The sequence below is a fragment of the Aphis gossypii genome, chromosome 2, assembly GCF_020184175.1.
Source record: "Aphis gossypii isolate Hap1 chromosome 2, ASM2018417v2, whole genome shotgun sequence".
NCBI classification, from domain to species: domain Eukaryota; kingdom Metazoa; phylum Arthropoda; class Insecta; order Hemiptera; family Aphididae; genus Aphis; species Aphis gossypii.
Genome location: NC_065531.1, coordinates 30883458 through 30900986, shown reverse-complemented (window position 1 = coordinate 30900986; position 17529 = coordinate 30883458). Strand labels below are relative to the sequence as shown.

Here is a 17529-nt window from a genome sequence, read left to right as displayed (position 1 = left end):
ATGACATGAATGTATGTTTGTTTCCAGTGAATCAATGGACGACCGCAAACATATTTTTCAACATTATTTACAAAGAAATTGCATTTGTTTTTGACATTGACCTAATACTTATATTATACTAGACAAGCTTAGACGTTCATTAGAAATTATTTATGTGATCTCGATTATTATATAATATCTATAATTATACTTGTAATAAATATAGATATTTAATTTAATTAAATTTTTAAATATCATACATTAAGATCAAGTGTAAATTTAGTATGGTTTAACTTTATAAAATATATTAATAATAAATTCAAAAGTTTACAATTTTTACGAATAACACTTTAAACCAGTACAGAAATATATGTTTATCGGATAAAAAAAAAATTACAAGTAATCTCGTGATAAGTAAAACATAATTTAAATGTTATATGATATTATGTGAGGATATTTACCAGGTGCTAAACTTATGTTATAAATATACATTGGGATCATTCCGATTTTATCTTCCAAACGCCGTAATGAATATCGTATTCATCCCTCGTACGCCTTATGTATTTATTTTAAGGAATAAAATAGATACTATAACCATCCGTGTTGCAAGCTGTTTTATATATTATTTTCGTTTGGTGTGTTGTAGGGGAAGTGGAAAGACTCCTGCGGGATTATCGACAGAACCAAGAGCTGGTGCGGAACATCGGAGCCAATTATTATCAGATCATCTACCCGGTACAAATCAGACATCATGACAAAATGGGCATCTCTACCCGAGAGGTAGGGTCACAGAAGGTAAGCTTTAGTATACGATATGAGAATAGGGCGCGCATGTATGTGTGTGCGCGATTGGTTGGGTGGGTGAGTAAGTGAGAGGTGGGTTTTATGGGGAGCGGGGAAATCGATGTTCTATTTTCTCCTTTCTCCATATTCCAAACGATGTTTCAACATATAAATTTATATATATATCATATGTATAAATATAATTCATACTCGTATATGCATAATATATAATATATATTTATACATATATACATGTCATATGTAAAAATATAATTCATACGCTTATACACGTAGTATATACGTATACATACTGTATATATATTATATTATAGTATGTAAATATATAATAGATGTATACAGGCGTGTATGAGAATTTGTGAATTTATTTTCGTACATATACATTTCCATCACATTTCCGATATTTGTTTATCATATCCATGTCATCTCGTTTTCTGAGTTATAGATTTTTGATTTTTCCTTGGTTTATTTATTTTGATATTCGCCTAAATACTTACCTCCAATATCGCCGCACTCTATCGGCCATGTATTAATGTTATATATATCTTATTAATTTATTTTAATACTATTATGCATAAATGCATAATGTACATTGTATGCTTATACTATATTGGTACTATTTTCATTATGCGATGACGTAACCACGTAAATCAATAACGGTGATATTATATTATGATTTCCAGTTTCCCAGCTCGGGGTTGCATGGATCTAGTGAAGGATACTCTTCCGGTGGATCTTTTCGACCGAAATCTCGGGTAAGTTTAATAGTGCATATTATAATAATAAAATATGTATATTATACGAATCGATATCATTTAAATGATATTATACGTATATGTATAATGTTTAGGTTCAGGTATACACAAACATGATAATAATATTTAATAATGCATGTAGTAGTATTACATGATATATGTCTACGTCGTACACTTATAATATTTATGAGCGGTACCGTGCGGGCGAGATATTATTATAATATAAAATGTAGGTTGTATCACAAACCTATTTTTATCATGTCTGCGGGAGGCTTGCAAAGATAACGTCAGAGGGTTCCTGAAAGAGAGAATAAATCGTACCTGTCCAATATGGATGTCGTGTGTTGGCGATAACGCTCCGCGTGGGGTTAGATAATGAAAGTAATGACATACCCTCGCCGTTTTGAGGACCAAGGACATATCGAAATATATAAATTTATAAATATGTGTACATTTAATATTTATAATAATATACGTGTGACCTTTTTCTCTTGTGAATATAAGTGTATATAAGATAATAAAATACGAAATTCGGGTTTAATTTATTAAACGTACTGTATATTTGTACGATGTAATGATAATAATATTTTTATTAGTAGTATGTATTATTTATGATTGTAATATTATTTTTACGATGGAACGAATTGCGTATTCATTTTTAAAATCTGAAACACAATCCTTTGTTTGACAAATTTTACAAGTTTTTTACATTTTCTAATAGATATAATATAATTAAAATATTATAAATTAAAAAACATTTCAGGAGCCAATTCTAATGCATCCTTACAAATCTAAAAATATAAAACTTTATATCGGATGTTAGTTATTGTAAAGAATCTTCATAAAAGTATAGATATCACGAGTGTCCACCTTTCATTGCTTTATTCCTCTCCCATCATGGTCCGATAAAATTCAACAAAAAAAAAAATGTTGCAAAATATTCTAAAATTAGTTTTCCAATTAAATTATTTTATCCTAGAACTCTTACCATATTTTTACATCATTAATGCTAATTATTTGTATTTTAACTATTTTTTTAATTCCATCAAACAAAATCGGTCGTCTGGTAAACCACTTGTAAAATTGATCAAAAAATATCTTATCAAATTTTAAATTATTTGTATTTGATTTCCTAGATATTTAAATATTTAATTTATTTATTTTACAAGGTTGAGGTTCTAACTTTCCAAACATTTGTAGAGATTATTGATCTTTTAACAATAATTTAATTGTATTATTTGTTATACGCTAAGCATGCATTCATGTATCAATATTGCCTATATTAGTCGCCGTGTTACTTACTATAGAGAGTAGATTACTTTATTGTCTAAAAAAAATAACTTTATTAAACACAAAAATGTATGTTTACTTACACAACAGACCAGACAATATATGATATTAACTCCATTTGTATTATTGCTATACTATTATTACTAATGAGATATTTATTATAAACAAAGATACAAACGTAATGACTGTCGTTAAAAACTATCGCATCATTCATTATAAACAGTGATTATTTATAATATTTAATACACACGTTTATGCACTAATCAAGAAACCACCCCCAAAGTTAAAGACCAAGACATTTTTTTTTTACTTTAAAATGTGTTTTTAAACAACAACAAAACAAATCATTATAAAACCAATACATTTATCATCACTTCGTTCAAAATCTAAACTATTGAACACTTATGTCAATAAATGTAAACTAATAATTTTTATATTCTGAGTATAAAATATGTATTTGAGTTGATATGATTGATATTTTGTTTTTATTATCGAAAATCTAATTTACCGATTCTACAAAATTTGAAAATTCATACAAATGGTGCATTAACATTAATTTTCTTTTATACATATTTTCCAGTGTAATTTTTATGAACATTATTGTAAGAAAATTAGAAAAATGTATGACGTTTGAATGAATTCTTATTAAATATTTATCAATTTTCTTTTTTTTACTTTAAAACTTATCATATTTATTTTCAAAAATATACAACATTTTTATGGTGGCTCAAACTATTATAGAATTGAAAGAATATAAATTAAAAACGTAAAAAGTATGTACGTATATTTATACTTATAATGTTTGCAATATAAATTTTAAATAATTGAACAATTATAATACCAGATAATCATAATAAAATATGTATTTTTGTATTTTAATTAAAATAGCCAATAACTATTTAAAATCGTTCAAAGGACATAAAACATTTCAAAAACATTCATAAAGTATGATTATTTAAATTCTAAATTAACGTAATTCCATATTTATTCATTTCCGAATTGCAGTTGCATAATTTATAATAATGACAATAACGAAAAACTTGTTTGAGCTGGTTTAAGTGAAACTGAATAAAATAATACTAATAATAAGTACGTAACCATAATATTATGTACTGTCATTAACAAGGTCGTAACTGAGGTGGGAATCCAGGGGTCAGGACCCCTTCCACCAACATTTTTAAAAGTAGAAATATTTATTATTATTATAAATAACAAACTATTATGTAAATTGAATATTTTAATGATGAATTGTGTGTTTAATAACGATAATAATCAAATTTAATATTTTTAAAGTAAAAATGACAAATGTTCAGTATTTATATTCAAAAAAAAATGTTGTACCCCCAAAATTTTTTTTAGTTACGGTCTTGTGTCCATTAGTACCTTATTAACCGTTATATTTAATATCACAATCAATAATAACAATTTCCAAAATTTAATACAGTATATAGTTGTTATTCGCTTTTAATTCGCTTTTAAAGTTCCTGCTTATAGTTACAATATATTCATGCCTTGAGTTTGATACGAATAGAGTAGGAAAATATATTACACTAGTTTTTGACACAATAGTTATCGACCGTTATAAAGGCATAAGGTTAACTTATACGTGTACAAAGGTCATTGTGTATCACGAACTCGTAAATGTGGAGCTTTGTGAGTATAGCGTATGTAGTTTTTTTTTTTGTTTTACAAAGAACGTTTATATACATATATAAACACCAAATGATAATAATACTTTTAACAGTTCTCATTAAAATGAGTGAGGCAAAGTAATATAAGGCTTTTGGGTAAACAAAAACGGCGTGCACGCCCGTTGATATTATCTGTATTTAGACTAGTCATTGTCTATGATTTTAACCTTTTACCGGCAACGGAAAAACCGTGTCTGCTTGACCGCATATTTGTCTTTGGACCCCAGAACGCCATTGTTAAGACTATATACCGACGAGTTGAGAGGTAAATCCTGATAAATTATGGGGAATTTTAGTAAATGCCATTTCTACTCTTCTACACCGCTCTAAATATAGTTTCATAGTGTTTTTCTTTTTAAGTTTTATTTGGTTTTTGAGACAAAAGAACAAATCCAAAACAAAACGTTTGGACTATATTATACTCACACAGCAATGTAATGGACTACACTTCTACTTGTATAAAAATGCATACAAGATAAGATAAGATAAAACATTTTTCTCTGCAGTAGAGTTATGTAGTAATTTGCGTCTAGCTTGTATGTTTTCAGTTTGACATTGATAGTTTTTCATTGAATATTATAGATAAAAAATATTTACGTAAATAGATGAACATGTGGGTAGTGTAACTTACATGATATACATAGTTTACCATGACAACATACTTCCCTTTTTCTTCTTAGATAATTCGTTATTTCAAAATTAAATTTTTAGAATTTTTAAATATACTTTAATTAGTATCATATTTTAAAATTCTTGAGATTTTGTATACAACATGGGGAGTGTCCTATTTGAAGCTACAATATTCTGTATTTCAATTGAGAAAGTATTATAATATGGTTTCTAAGTATATTTTAAATTTTCAAAAATCAAAAAATGAATAAAAAATACATTATTAATTAAAAATGGGAGTGATCACCATGTGATTAAGTAATTAAACTCGTAATATTGTCTTCACATTAAGTCGTTTAATTTTTCAGAACTCCAATACACTTATATTATAAATTATTATCATTTTATCCATCTTGAATTATTTGGCATAATGCAAAATGTTATTTTATATACTGTTCGTTTTATTAGGTAAATGCGAATTTCAAATTAAAAACATTAATTATAATTTGTACTCGACTTACAAAACATCAACCGTTATAATTAGAGAAGTTTGTACATTAAAAACAATAACAATGACATTGGTTTGATAAACATTCTTAGTATTTTATACTTGATTACCTTACATTTCAACTATAAAATATATGAGCGCTTTGTTTTCGTAGGAAATTAAATTTTATCGAGTCACGATATAACTTGTAGCTTAATGATCTTCTGCCTTGTCACGTCATTTTCTTTAAATAAAGAAAGTAAAATTTTAGATTTTAAACTGTCACAATAATGCAAGTAAAGTTTCTTCGATTTCCAGTAACTCGATCAAGTACGCACAAATATATACATTTATATACGTTTGTTCAACACGTACAAGATGAAACAAAAAAAATCACTTAAATATGATATGCCGTTTTCGTTGTTGAATAAAATTTTTTTCCGAGAAATCACGGTCGATCTTAAGGTCACCGTCTCGAACGGTCGTTATCGTCGAGAGTAAGTAGGTGTTGGTTAGTGGGGAAGGGTGGTAGAGCAAACGAAATAGGATTTATTATTTAGTGATAGTGTGGGTCCGTGAAGAACGATTTGCCATCGTCTAACACAACTTTATTACATAACTACACCATTTAAATAATATTATACTCAACATTATCATTTATATAGATATGACATGATGTATGTTATGTATATTGTGTATACATTTATAGGTAGTCAAACCACTTTATGTAATTATTACAATATTGTATCACTTACGCCTCACCGTAGCCGTCGAAAAATGTGGGTCAATATTTTATAATCCTGATTTAACTATAGTTACACTCATAAAAGTTTAGAAAAAAAATTGATGTAAGACCTATTATAGATTCTTGTAGCCGCCAATAAAATTATAAATCAAATATCACAGAGTCATCGATTCTGATGTGGTAGCGATAGAATAAAACGCATTTTCTACATTAATAACTATTGACATTTTATAATAAAATTATTTTTTCTTGTACTCAAATTGTCGGTACGAAAATTATTTTGATGCTAATCATCGTCATCGTCATCGTCAACATTATCTTATAAAGTAGTGGGTGGTACTTATCCAGGTGTGTAGTCCAAGAGATACTGATAAAAAGTGACAGCAGAGCGAGTTGAAGATGATTGAAGTTGAAGAGAATACTGTATTTGTTGGCATAGTCGTAATAATACATTAAGTGTTTTCAACTAAAACTTTTTGTGCTGTAACTTCTACCAGTTCTACCGCACGTCGGTTATATGCGTACTAGCTTCTGCACGCTATAGTTCTGTATAGTCGATAACTTTATGGATGGTTGTAAGTATAGGGTAAATACAGGGTGTATATGGCATATCGGTGTATACATACATACACTCATATATATATATATATATATATATATATATACATATGTATATAGTTAAAACACGGGTATACACGATTGTGTCGACGAAAGTGGTTTGCCGATGCTGTTTAGAAGGGTTGTTGGGTGGTGTGGGATGGTCGGCTGGTCTGGACCAGCCGTAAACTATTTAATTCAACCAGACGCGACCGATTTAAGTGGCTTGTAGAGTCGTTGCCGTCGAAACGCCTCGATTTTTTATATTACACACTTTTCTTCCCACCTACGACAAAGGCGCCGCCGCCGCTAACGACGACGACGACGACTCCACTGCCGCGTTTTCTACAAACATCCGTCGCGTAAGAAAAAATGTATAACGGTGGCGGTGATGGCGGTGGAGTCAAAGGTCTTTGGTGTGTGAATCAAACATCGTTGTAACCACGTTTCTACCAGACAACAAACAAATCGTTACACATTTTTTTTATTTTTTATTCGCGTACGTGCGTTTTATAGTGTGTGTGTTACTGCGTGTGTGTGTGTGTGTATATGGTGTATGTGTATTTGTTTAGTTCCGACGGGGGTTGTTTTTATTTTTTTTTCGCACCGATTTATTACTACTTATCAGTGCCCGGGAGACCTTTAAGGTAAATTCGAGAAGATTTATGCACCGCATAGCGAGCGGCCATTATTTGTCCCACCGCTGCCGACTCGCCGACCGTTCTCCACGTGAATAGCTGAAACGTTAGGTTAGAAAATGTGCATGGATTATGAGCTTTAACCGAAAATCACCACCGGACTTGTATTGTTTAAAGGAACTGTCGGCAGCCCAAAACATAAATAAATAAAGAGAAGAAAGATTTATAAGCGGAAATCTCCAGGTACTTAAATAGATCTGATTTATAAACCCGCATACATATTATGTTTTCACGAGCAAACGTCCATCGCGGTAACTTTAGACTTTTATGTTCTTAAACGGTTTACGTTACATATAAATATGGTGTTTGATGTTTATATATTTAATTAAATAAATGTATTATATAATAAACGTATATTTTGGAATGTTATAAACTAGTCGTTGTTATCACTGGGTATGCTATATTCAACCATTGGTATTGACCATCATGATTATTTTTATTGTTTTTTTCTTCGTTATTAATAATTACTTATAAACATAGAATGTTGAAACCAACGCCAATATATTTATTTTTAACGTTCTATTAACAAAAATATAATTATTATCATTTTTTCAGTATTTTATGTTTAAAATAGAAAAAATTAAAAACTTATCATAAAAAAAATGTTTAACATAAAATACACATAAAATATGATTTTCTTTCATTTTAATTTTCTTTTTCTACTTTCCATCTACTTATATCATCAAACATATTTTAATAAATTTCAAAATAACAACAAAATTAGCGATTATTTCATCACAACAGGGCCAATGATTGGTTAAATTCTTAAATCTCGGCCAATCACAATCATAATTCATTAAAAATTATGAACTTTATTATAGTCAAGAACATAATATCTATAATAAACGTATACAATACACGTAATGATATTATGTATGTGGGATATAATATTTGGTATCGTAAATAGGTATGTGATCAAAATTATTTGTTGAATATGCTCACAAGTATTAACATAGAGATATTATTATATTTATTTTATACAATATTTTAGAATTTCTTTAATAGGTATGGATATCTAATTTAGTAATACAAATCAAACCTTCGGCATGTTAATTTGTTACATGGAAATATACAAATCTCTTTTTTATTAATAATAAATGTGTCTTTTTTACTTATATAAAGATAGATTAATTAATTTAAAAAAAAGTTTGCGTGTAGATAATGTATAAATAAGAACTATTATTACTTTTATAATACACATTATAAAAGAACTTAATATTTTTGTTCTTTTTGATAATACAGTGAGTGCATCATTCATATCATACTTATCTATATTGTTCGTTATGTGTATCGAACTCGTTCATATATTTTTATCTAATTCACTTATAATTTATTATATAAGTCACAATAACTTATTTATAATATTATAATGAGTTATTTTCAACCATTATTCGTCTAAAGCTTTTATTAAATCATAGAATATACGAGTATATCCCATTTATTTTTATTTTAAAATTATAAAAAAACTTTTTTAAACTATTACCATAATTTCATGACAATATTATACCCTTAATAGCCTGACATAACAAAAACTCTAGACTAACTCTTTCTAATACTAGTTTTTGAATCTTAAATTTAAATAACTTCCAAACTGTATACCCAATTATACTTTTCTTTGATATTTTTTACAGATAAATTGTTTAACAAAAAATGACATACCACATATTTGTAGGTATCTAAATGTATAGAAAATACTATGTATATTCTTACCTAAAAATTAGTTTCATGTCTGTTATTTTAAATTCAGATTAGAAAATACTAATGCATATAAATAAATAGATGAAGATACATTATTTTGTATGCGCTGGAATCACAGAATATATTATTCAAACGGTAGAGATAACGGATAGCTTTAAACTATTTTATTTTCAATATTTATGTGATGAATATTTTTTGTTTAAATAATGCTGATTGATTATATCTACTGTGTATGGTTACTGTGTACGTTTACGCAATGGTGGGAATTAACTAATTACAAAAAAAAAAAATTACTGCCTAACTTAATTTTATTAATTAATTAAATTGTAATTAACTTAATAACTTATTCAATTAAAGCATTCATTAATACAACTTAGCTTTTTCTAGCTAATTTTAAAAATTAGTTAAATTAAAATCAAGTTTTATATACCTATAACTGAAGTTAAAACTATAAGTTGTTAATTATTTATTTATTTAATCACTCGATATTGAATAATATTTTATATTACACGATTATTTTGAATTCAAATAACTAAATAAGTATTTATAGAGTTTACTAATTTTGTTATAATAAACGTGTAGTATTTTAGACTGCTAAAATTAGTGTAAAATATGAATAATAATTTAAGGATTATATCAAAATATATATAAATATGTAGGATATTGTGTTTATTCAATACTAGCTTAACGTTCTAAATAAGATATTATATATTTTATTGAGTTCTTTTTTACTCATATATATATATATATATAATATATAACTTGTGCATAAAATGCTTTTGAGTTTGGTAAAATTAATCAGGTGACGAGGTTTATTACCTTTCATATTTGACTGTATTGTCATAAATTTAACAGTAAGAATATTATCTAGAGCATTCGGTAGACTTTTATATATATTTAAATTTTAAAAAGAGTTATGAGTATTTTAAAATTGTTTTGATTTACACAGATACTATAATTTAGCTCACTCTAATATTTTAAGCTAATATCCCAAAATCAAATTCTGCTAATCCCATTTGAATTGGTCAAAGAAAAAACAAATACTGTACAAATGTAGACTTAAAAAACGCTAGTTATTTTTTTTTTAATTCCTCTTCCTTTGAGTTTAGATATTAGATACATGTTAATTATTATAATAATATAAATGTAACAAAACCTATTATTTTTAAAAACTATTTTTGGTAACGTTTAATTATTTTTTTTAATATTATTATTTTGAAGTTAAAATATTTATTTTATTTCACTCCTCTAGTAATTTTTTTTTCTGTTTTCTTGTTGTTTTGTCGTGTTTTTAATGGTCAAAGTGGCTCAAAATAAGTAAAGAGATACCTAAATTGTTATATTATTGGTATATTACGGCTATATTATAAGTGAAGGGATGACAAATGTAGATTATAATAAGTAGTGGGATGTCATCCCCCATATCCCCCCACTTAAACCACTGAGTGTTTTCGAATGTAATTATGCGGTATACATAAAAAAAATATATTTTGTATATTATTCTGCGAAGCTATTAAATTATCACGAATGCTTATTATCATAATTGAATCTGTACATTTATTGCCCCTCCGGGACTCGTAAATGTGTGTATACTATGACAACAAAGATTTGGTAATCGTAAAAAAAAATGTTTACATTTTTTACAAGTGTATTAAGTCTACTATACTGTATTTTTAATTATTAAAACACAATTATTTAATTTAGACGTAATATTCTGTGCGCAGGTGGCTATGAAAACCACATAGAAAGCATTAAAAAAGATGTAATATAATTTTTATATTGTTATAAAAAGAGAAATTTTTCACACAGGGTATACATATAGGTTACTGTTTTTGATGAGCCACAAGGGAAAGTACGTTAGTGACTTGCTATAAGCCCTAATGTGATAAATGATAATTATCACACAGTAAAAACTTTAATTCACATAGTTAATTTTGAATTTTTCTGGAAAAAGATAAGATTTTTTTTTTAAATAGATAAATAATTTATGAAATGTATACATCATACAAATAGTTTTAAATTCTATCATTTTGAAATATTTAATTTTTATTTTCTTGAAACATTAATAGATATAAGTGTATTATGTCATAGAATACGAAATTGCAATATTATTATTCAATTGTAAATACTCAAATTAAATTATATTCCCAATCAAAGAATATATATTGGTACAGTTGAAATAAATTAATACATTTTAAAATACAAATATATATATATATATGTGTGTGTGTGTGTGTGTGTGTGTGTGTACTGTATAGAAACATTTCATGAAATATATCTTTAGCAAGTTACACTAGTATAATCCTTCAAACCATTGGTGGGAAATAAGCCAAAACACTACGAATTTTTTTAGCAATGATAAAAACTATTTTTAGTCTTTTTACTATATAGATTCAACACATTATTGATAAAAGTATGGAAATTCTGTCTTTCATTCGTCCATATTCATATATCACAACATCATTTTTTATAGATTAAGGTACATTTATTCTAGCACGCAATGATAATAATCCATTCGAATTTCATTTATGTTTTTAATTAACTATATTTATACGTCATTAATAAATTAAATACCTATAATAATATAAAATATAACGACGATGTCGTCGTTTGTCTGTAGTCGGTACCTAGACGAGCCGTATAATTAGCCTACACGACAGTATAAATAATTTCACAATCAAGAGCTCAGAAAATATTCATAATGAAATCGATTTCATTTATTTATTAGCTACAAAATAACAATGATTATAAATCAAATAATTTAAGGTTTTTTAATGATTATTTTGCATAATTAAATAATCACCGTAGTTAAATATAGTTATTTTATTCGTACCAAAATCAAAGGGTTTAACAGTTGTAATATTAGATGTTAAACCTATAAGATAGAATATACAGTGATTGTATTACTTTTTTTTTTATTTTTAAATATATATATAAAATTGTATATATTACTTTTATAAAACGATTGGTACAATTATTATTCAATATATTTTTAAAGATCATTAACAGAAATAAAAAGCACATTATTTATACAAACAAACTGATTTAAATACAAAACGGTATAACTCTTGAAACTTTTATTGCATTTTTAAAAAGTTAGTCATCCGAATACTTTGCATTACAAAAACAATAACTGAAATATTATTGTTCTTGAATATATTTTTAATTTTAGCTAATGAATATTTCCTTTTGTTCATTATAATACTTAAAATAAAAAATAAAGAAATATACAATGAATTTATTAAGAAATGCTTAATTTTGTAATTTAAAAATAAATTAATAAGAAAATTCGAATGTAAAATCGTTATTAAATCTTATATTATATTATGATGTTATATAAATAAGTACAGTTTTTAATGGTTGTTTTGTGCTCTTTCGTCTTCAATTATGAGTATTTATAAATCAACCAAACCTAATTAATACATATCAAATATATGATTGGAATTAAATATTAATACTATTGAAATATTTTCAATGCATTCTAATGTATCATGTATATAGTATATAGTCTATAATCTGACCAATATATCATTGTTATTAGTTTATTATAAAAAACCATACATATCACGTCCAAATAAATAATTAAAATTATATTATTTTAGTAAATAATTAAGTCACTGATAGAAAAAAAATATTTTTAAAATCAAAAGTGATGTATTTTATTTTTACAAACTTAAATAATCGTATTTATATATACAAATCCATGATATATTATGAAAATATTGAGTTGAAAAATAATTAAAAGTTCTGGAACTTTATTAACCTTAGTACACTCAAAATATTTTGAGTTAACTTTACAAAATTATATTAAAATTAATATAAGTCATACGTATTGAACAATATAAACACTTTTAAAATAAATAATTCAAAGTATCAATCATCTTATGATTATATGAATCGTAATCCTGTTCATAAACTTTATGAAAATTAGTTAACCGATGTTAGCAATGTTTCTAAGTTTTCACAAGTTCGTTAGTTAGTCGACTAAATAAATAAATACAATTAAATTGCATTCTGAAAACAATCTATAAACTTTAGATTTAGTCAGTGATTATTAATTGATTTCATATAATATATAGATTTATTATTAAATTTAAATTATAAACTGAGGAATGAATTAAGAAATTATTATCCATAATATTGTAGTTATTAAAATAAATAAATACACAATACACTTTTTTTAAATAAAATATTTTCGAATTGAAACCTCTTATGAACAAAAGTGACGACAAAAAAATATAACCTCGAGACTCTATATTATACTCTTCTAACAAACTATTCAGAACGATGGTCAAATATTAAATAAGTATTTGAATAATTGAATAAATGATCTTGAATTAAACTTAAAAATTCAAAAAAATAAGGATATAAATAAATGCATTTTTAAAGGATAAAATGGAGAATCTACATAAGTATTGCATATTGTGATATAACTTGCAAAGGAAGGGAGATAGTTCTTCAAATATTACTATCTACTACAAAGGGTTGCAGGTAACGACTAAACAGTTATGACGAATAGCGGTCTGTCAAATAATGATAGTAATAAATATTATTATTTTATTCATACAACTAAACAATTTATTCTATAGCAACAAAATGTACACTTCTGGCCTCTGGGAAACGATCCCAATAGACGTTGCATGTTGGACGTAGAACATAGTGATATTATTTATACGTGAAAAACCATATAAGTTGTTGCCTGTTGGTCACTCATCCGAAATGTCATATCGTTACGCTCGACAGTATTGTATAATTAATGGTTATTTATTTGAAAAGGATTATGTATAATAAATTATTTGTAGATAAGAACTTTGAAGAAACACAATTTACACGACAAGTATGATCTGTAGATTCAAATGAATGATAGACTTATTCCATTGGTCGACGAAAAAAATTGTTTGCTGTGAAAAAAAGAAAAGAAAAATTGTCATAGTAAAACCACATCATGATATAAAAATCAATATCTCTACTCGGATTCAAAAATTATGAAAGGTTTTAAAACGTATATGTACTGGATAAAATGTTGATTATTACCACTTAATAAAACTTTTGAACTTTTATAATCAAATGCTGGTATAAACCACTCCTCAAGAGTCTATTAATTTGCCAAGCTTTATAAAAGTAATTTCTGAAGTGTCGATTTTAAGCAGAAATAAACCTTTTAGATTTTTAAATAGAATTTTTTTTAAACTCAATATCAGAAAATATGAATATGAAATTATAAACTACATATTATTATTATTAAATAGCTGCCTTACTTTCATTCCGTTTTTTAACATTAACGGTATTCAGCTTAAACAATTTATAGTTTCAAAACTTTCTATGGACTATAATTCAATTATTATTAGACATATTTCTTTAGCCACAGTAAAAATATGGCAAAATAAAAAGAATATATTGAATAGTGAAAATAACCTTGAGATATTATGTTTATTGATGTCAAAATATAAATTAGAATATTACCCGTCTATAAATTATGTCATGATTCAACCCACATCAGTTTATGTTAATCGCGATACTACGAATTTTAATAATTAAATTTTAATTTGTATAATCTAGAACTATAATAACCAAATTATTCGTGTTGTCTTTGAACAAAATTAAATTGATAAAATATTAGTAATTAACATATTTTTCTTAAGACCCCCGTTGTTTTTACCCGTTTAAACAACACAATTTCCAGCGAAGAACTGAATTATACTTACATTTATGCAGATACAATTATTTAATTATCATTTAGTTCAGATTCTACAATAATTTCGTTATAATAATATTATATTTGCCCCAAAATTTGTTGCATCGTTTAAGAATAAAAATAAATAAGTCTAAAATGTATTTACTTTCCTCGGTCATACTCTTGTCGATCGATTTTCAATCTGAAGTATTTTCTGATTCGACAACGACATATCAATGTATTAAGTTTGCTATGTACATCTAATGTACTAGATTTAGTTTTAAAACGAATTTAGTGAAAATTAATCATGTAAATTACCAACTGCTTAGTATGTATAATATCGGTATATTATATCATTTTCTTTAATTTTTTGTATAGATACATGTCTTAATGTCTCAATAATATCTATTAATTATACATAATAACTTGGCCTGACTCCTGACTAACTGACTGATTCATCATCCCTAGCCGGAACAGCTAAAGCTATGAGGATAAAATTCGGTGTATAGTTTTGTTTCATAATTTAGAGGCACACTAAGAAAGCATTTTCCAAAATTCAATCCCTTAAGAGGTTAAAAGGGTTAAAGGGGGTAAACATGGAAAATATCACCCAGCCGGAACCACTGAAGTTATGGGTATGAAACTTGGTCAGTAGTTTTGTTTCATGGTGTAAAGGCCCGCTAAGAAGGATTTTCCAAAATTCAACCCTTAAAAGAGGTTAAAAATTGTAAATGTGATTTCTTGGCCATATTGTCCGAAAAAGGGTTTATAGAGCTTAAAAATTATATCCAAGCCTTTTCTACTGAAGCTGCATTGTTAATACATTAAGTAGTAAGTATGACTATGGCCATGTGTCATAAGCCATGAGTGATAGCCTTATCGTTGTTCATCATCTAAATATAAATAATATTATAAAATAGGAAATATGAAAAATTGATAGAAAATTATTTTGATTAATTACAGATAATATGTTGTTTATTATACCAGTTTGTAAACATTAATATAATAATACATTTAATGAGACTACTGATAATTTATAATTGATATGTCAACACAAAAAGAAAATTTTTCGTATGGACAGTTCTAGAGATATCTCTGCTAGGTAGTCTGGTTATTTTAGTCCAAAATGCAGTATCAAATATACAATTTATAAAGAGGTATTGACATGAATAAAAAATGTCAATAGGTATAAAATATTGATGAGTTTTTATAACATTAAATGTATAAAATGTATAATGTTACAACAACGTTGTACAACTTAATCACTTTTTAAATAATTCCCAGAATTAGCTTTTTTTTAATAAAACAAGGTGATCTAATAAATAATAATAATTTATTTAATTTATTATTAATTACAATTATAGTAATAATAATAATAAGAAGAAGAAGAAAAATTATAATAATACGTAAAACAATTCAAAACCATTTTTTCAACTAAAAATCTATACTGTAAGTTATAATTTAATAGGCTAAATTGTATTTCAATATTTCTCTTAGACATCAAACAGCAACCTGTTATATAAAAACGAATGTAAGTAATATAAGAACATTACACACAATCGTTTAAAAATTCGTCGTAAGCTATTAATTATAGATTATCACTATTTTTGTTTGTTATACTTTTGTTTTTTCAATACACTATGAGTGTTTCAATTATGTTGTGTATTGGTCTAATACCAATAAAGTCTTATTTTTATCTATTCGTACCATTTATTCCAGGTCGGAGAGTTTCTCGAAGCTTTGATATATCTGAAATTTTGCGGTCGAGGTTCAAGAGATTATTTTTCGATTTGCTCAGTAGTTAAAGGCTTATCGCGAAGTAAAACTACTCCAAGAATAATATTGTCCGAAAGTGAGGCAACTAGACTCAATATCCTGGCCTGATTTTTTAAACTCCTCATAAAATAGATATAATTTCGAAAAACTAATATGTTTTGAAAAATAATTTTCGCGTAACACTCCAAACACTTAACCGTGAGGATAACGACATCGCGTCGAACGAATCATGAAAATAGTTTTTACGCTTTTACGCTGCGTAGTGTATGTCACACGTAAAACGAATACAACTATATCAATTGCATCACCCTATAAAATAAAATAACAAAAAGATTTCTTTTTCAATGATAATTCATCAGCTCTATTATGAAAAAATAAAATCGACCGTTTTCAGTGCAATAAAACCATGTTCATTGGTTTGTACGACCCACTTAATGTAGCTATATAATATGCTTTATTTAATTGAATTCAACTAGCCGATCAAACGATCATATCGATAATCCACCAATAATATTTTGTTTTCCTTGTAGGTATCACTAGAATTAAATATTAATACTAAGTAACTTGTGTGATTATTTTTGTCGAATCTGTGCCGATAAAAATTGTTTGCTCAATAAGTCACGACTATGTTTAATAACTTTAAGAATTAGTTCACCAATATTATAATATTATGCACATAAGTTAAAGCTACTTATTATTTAGCTTGAAATAGAAAATCAAAAACCTCAT

At 26.3% G+C, this 17529-nt stretch overlaps 1 protein-coding gene across 3 annotated transcripts in view; it reads left to right on the top strand.

The window, feature by feature from the left end:
• LOC114127383 (disintegrin and metalloproteinase domain-containing protein 11) overlaps window positions 1-17529 on the top strand; it is a 228533-nt gene that overhangs the window by 158083 nt on the left and 52921 nt on the right. For all 3 annotated transcript variants that reach the window (XM_027991606.2, XM_027991607.2, XM_027991608.2), the window contains exons 3-4: window positions 626-774; window positions 1464-1535. In XM_027991606.2, the coding sequence (XP_027847407.2) occupies window positions 626-774; window positions 1464-1535 (221 nt within the window). The remainder of the gene's footprint in view (window positions 1-625; window positions 775-1463; window positions 1536-17529) is intronic.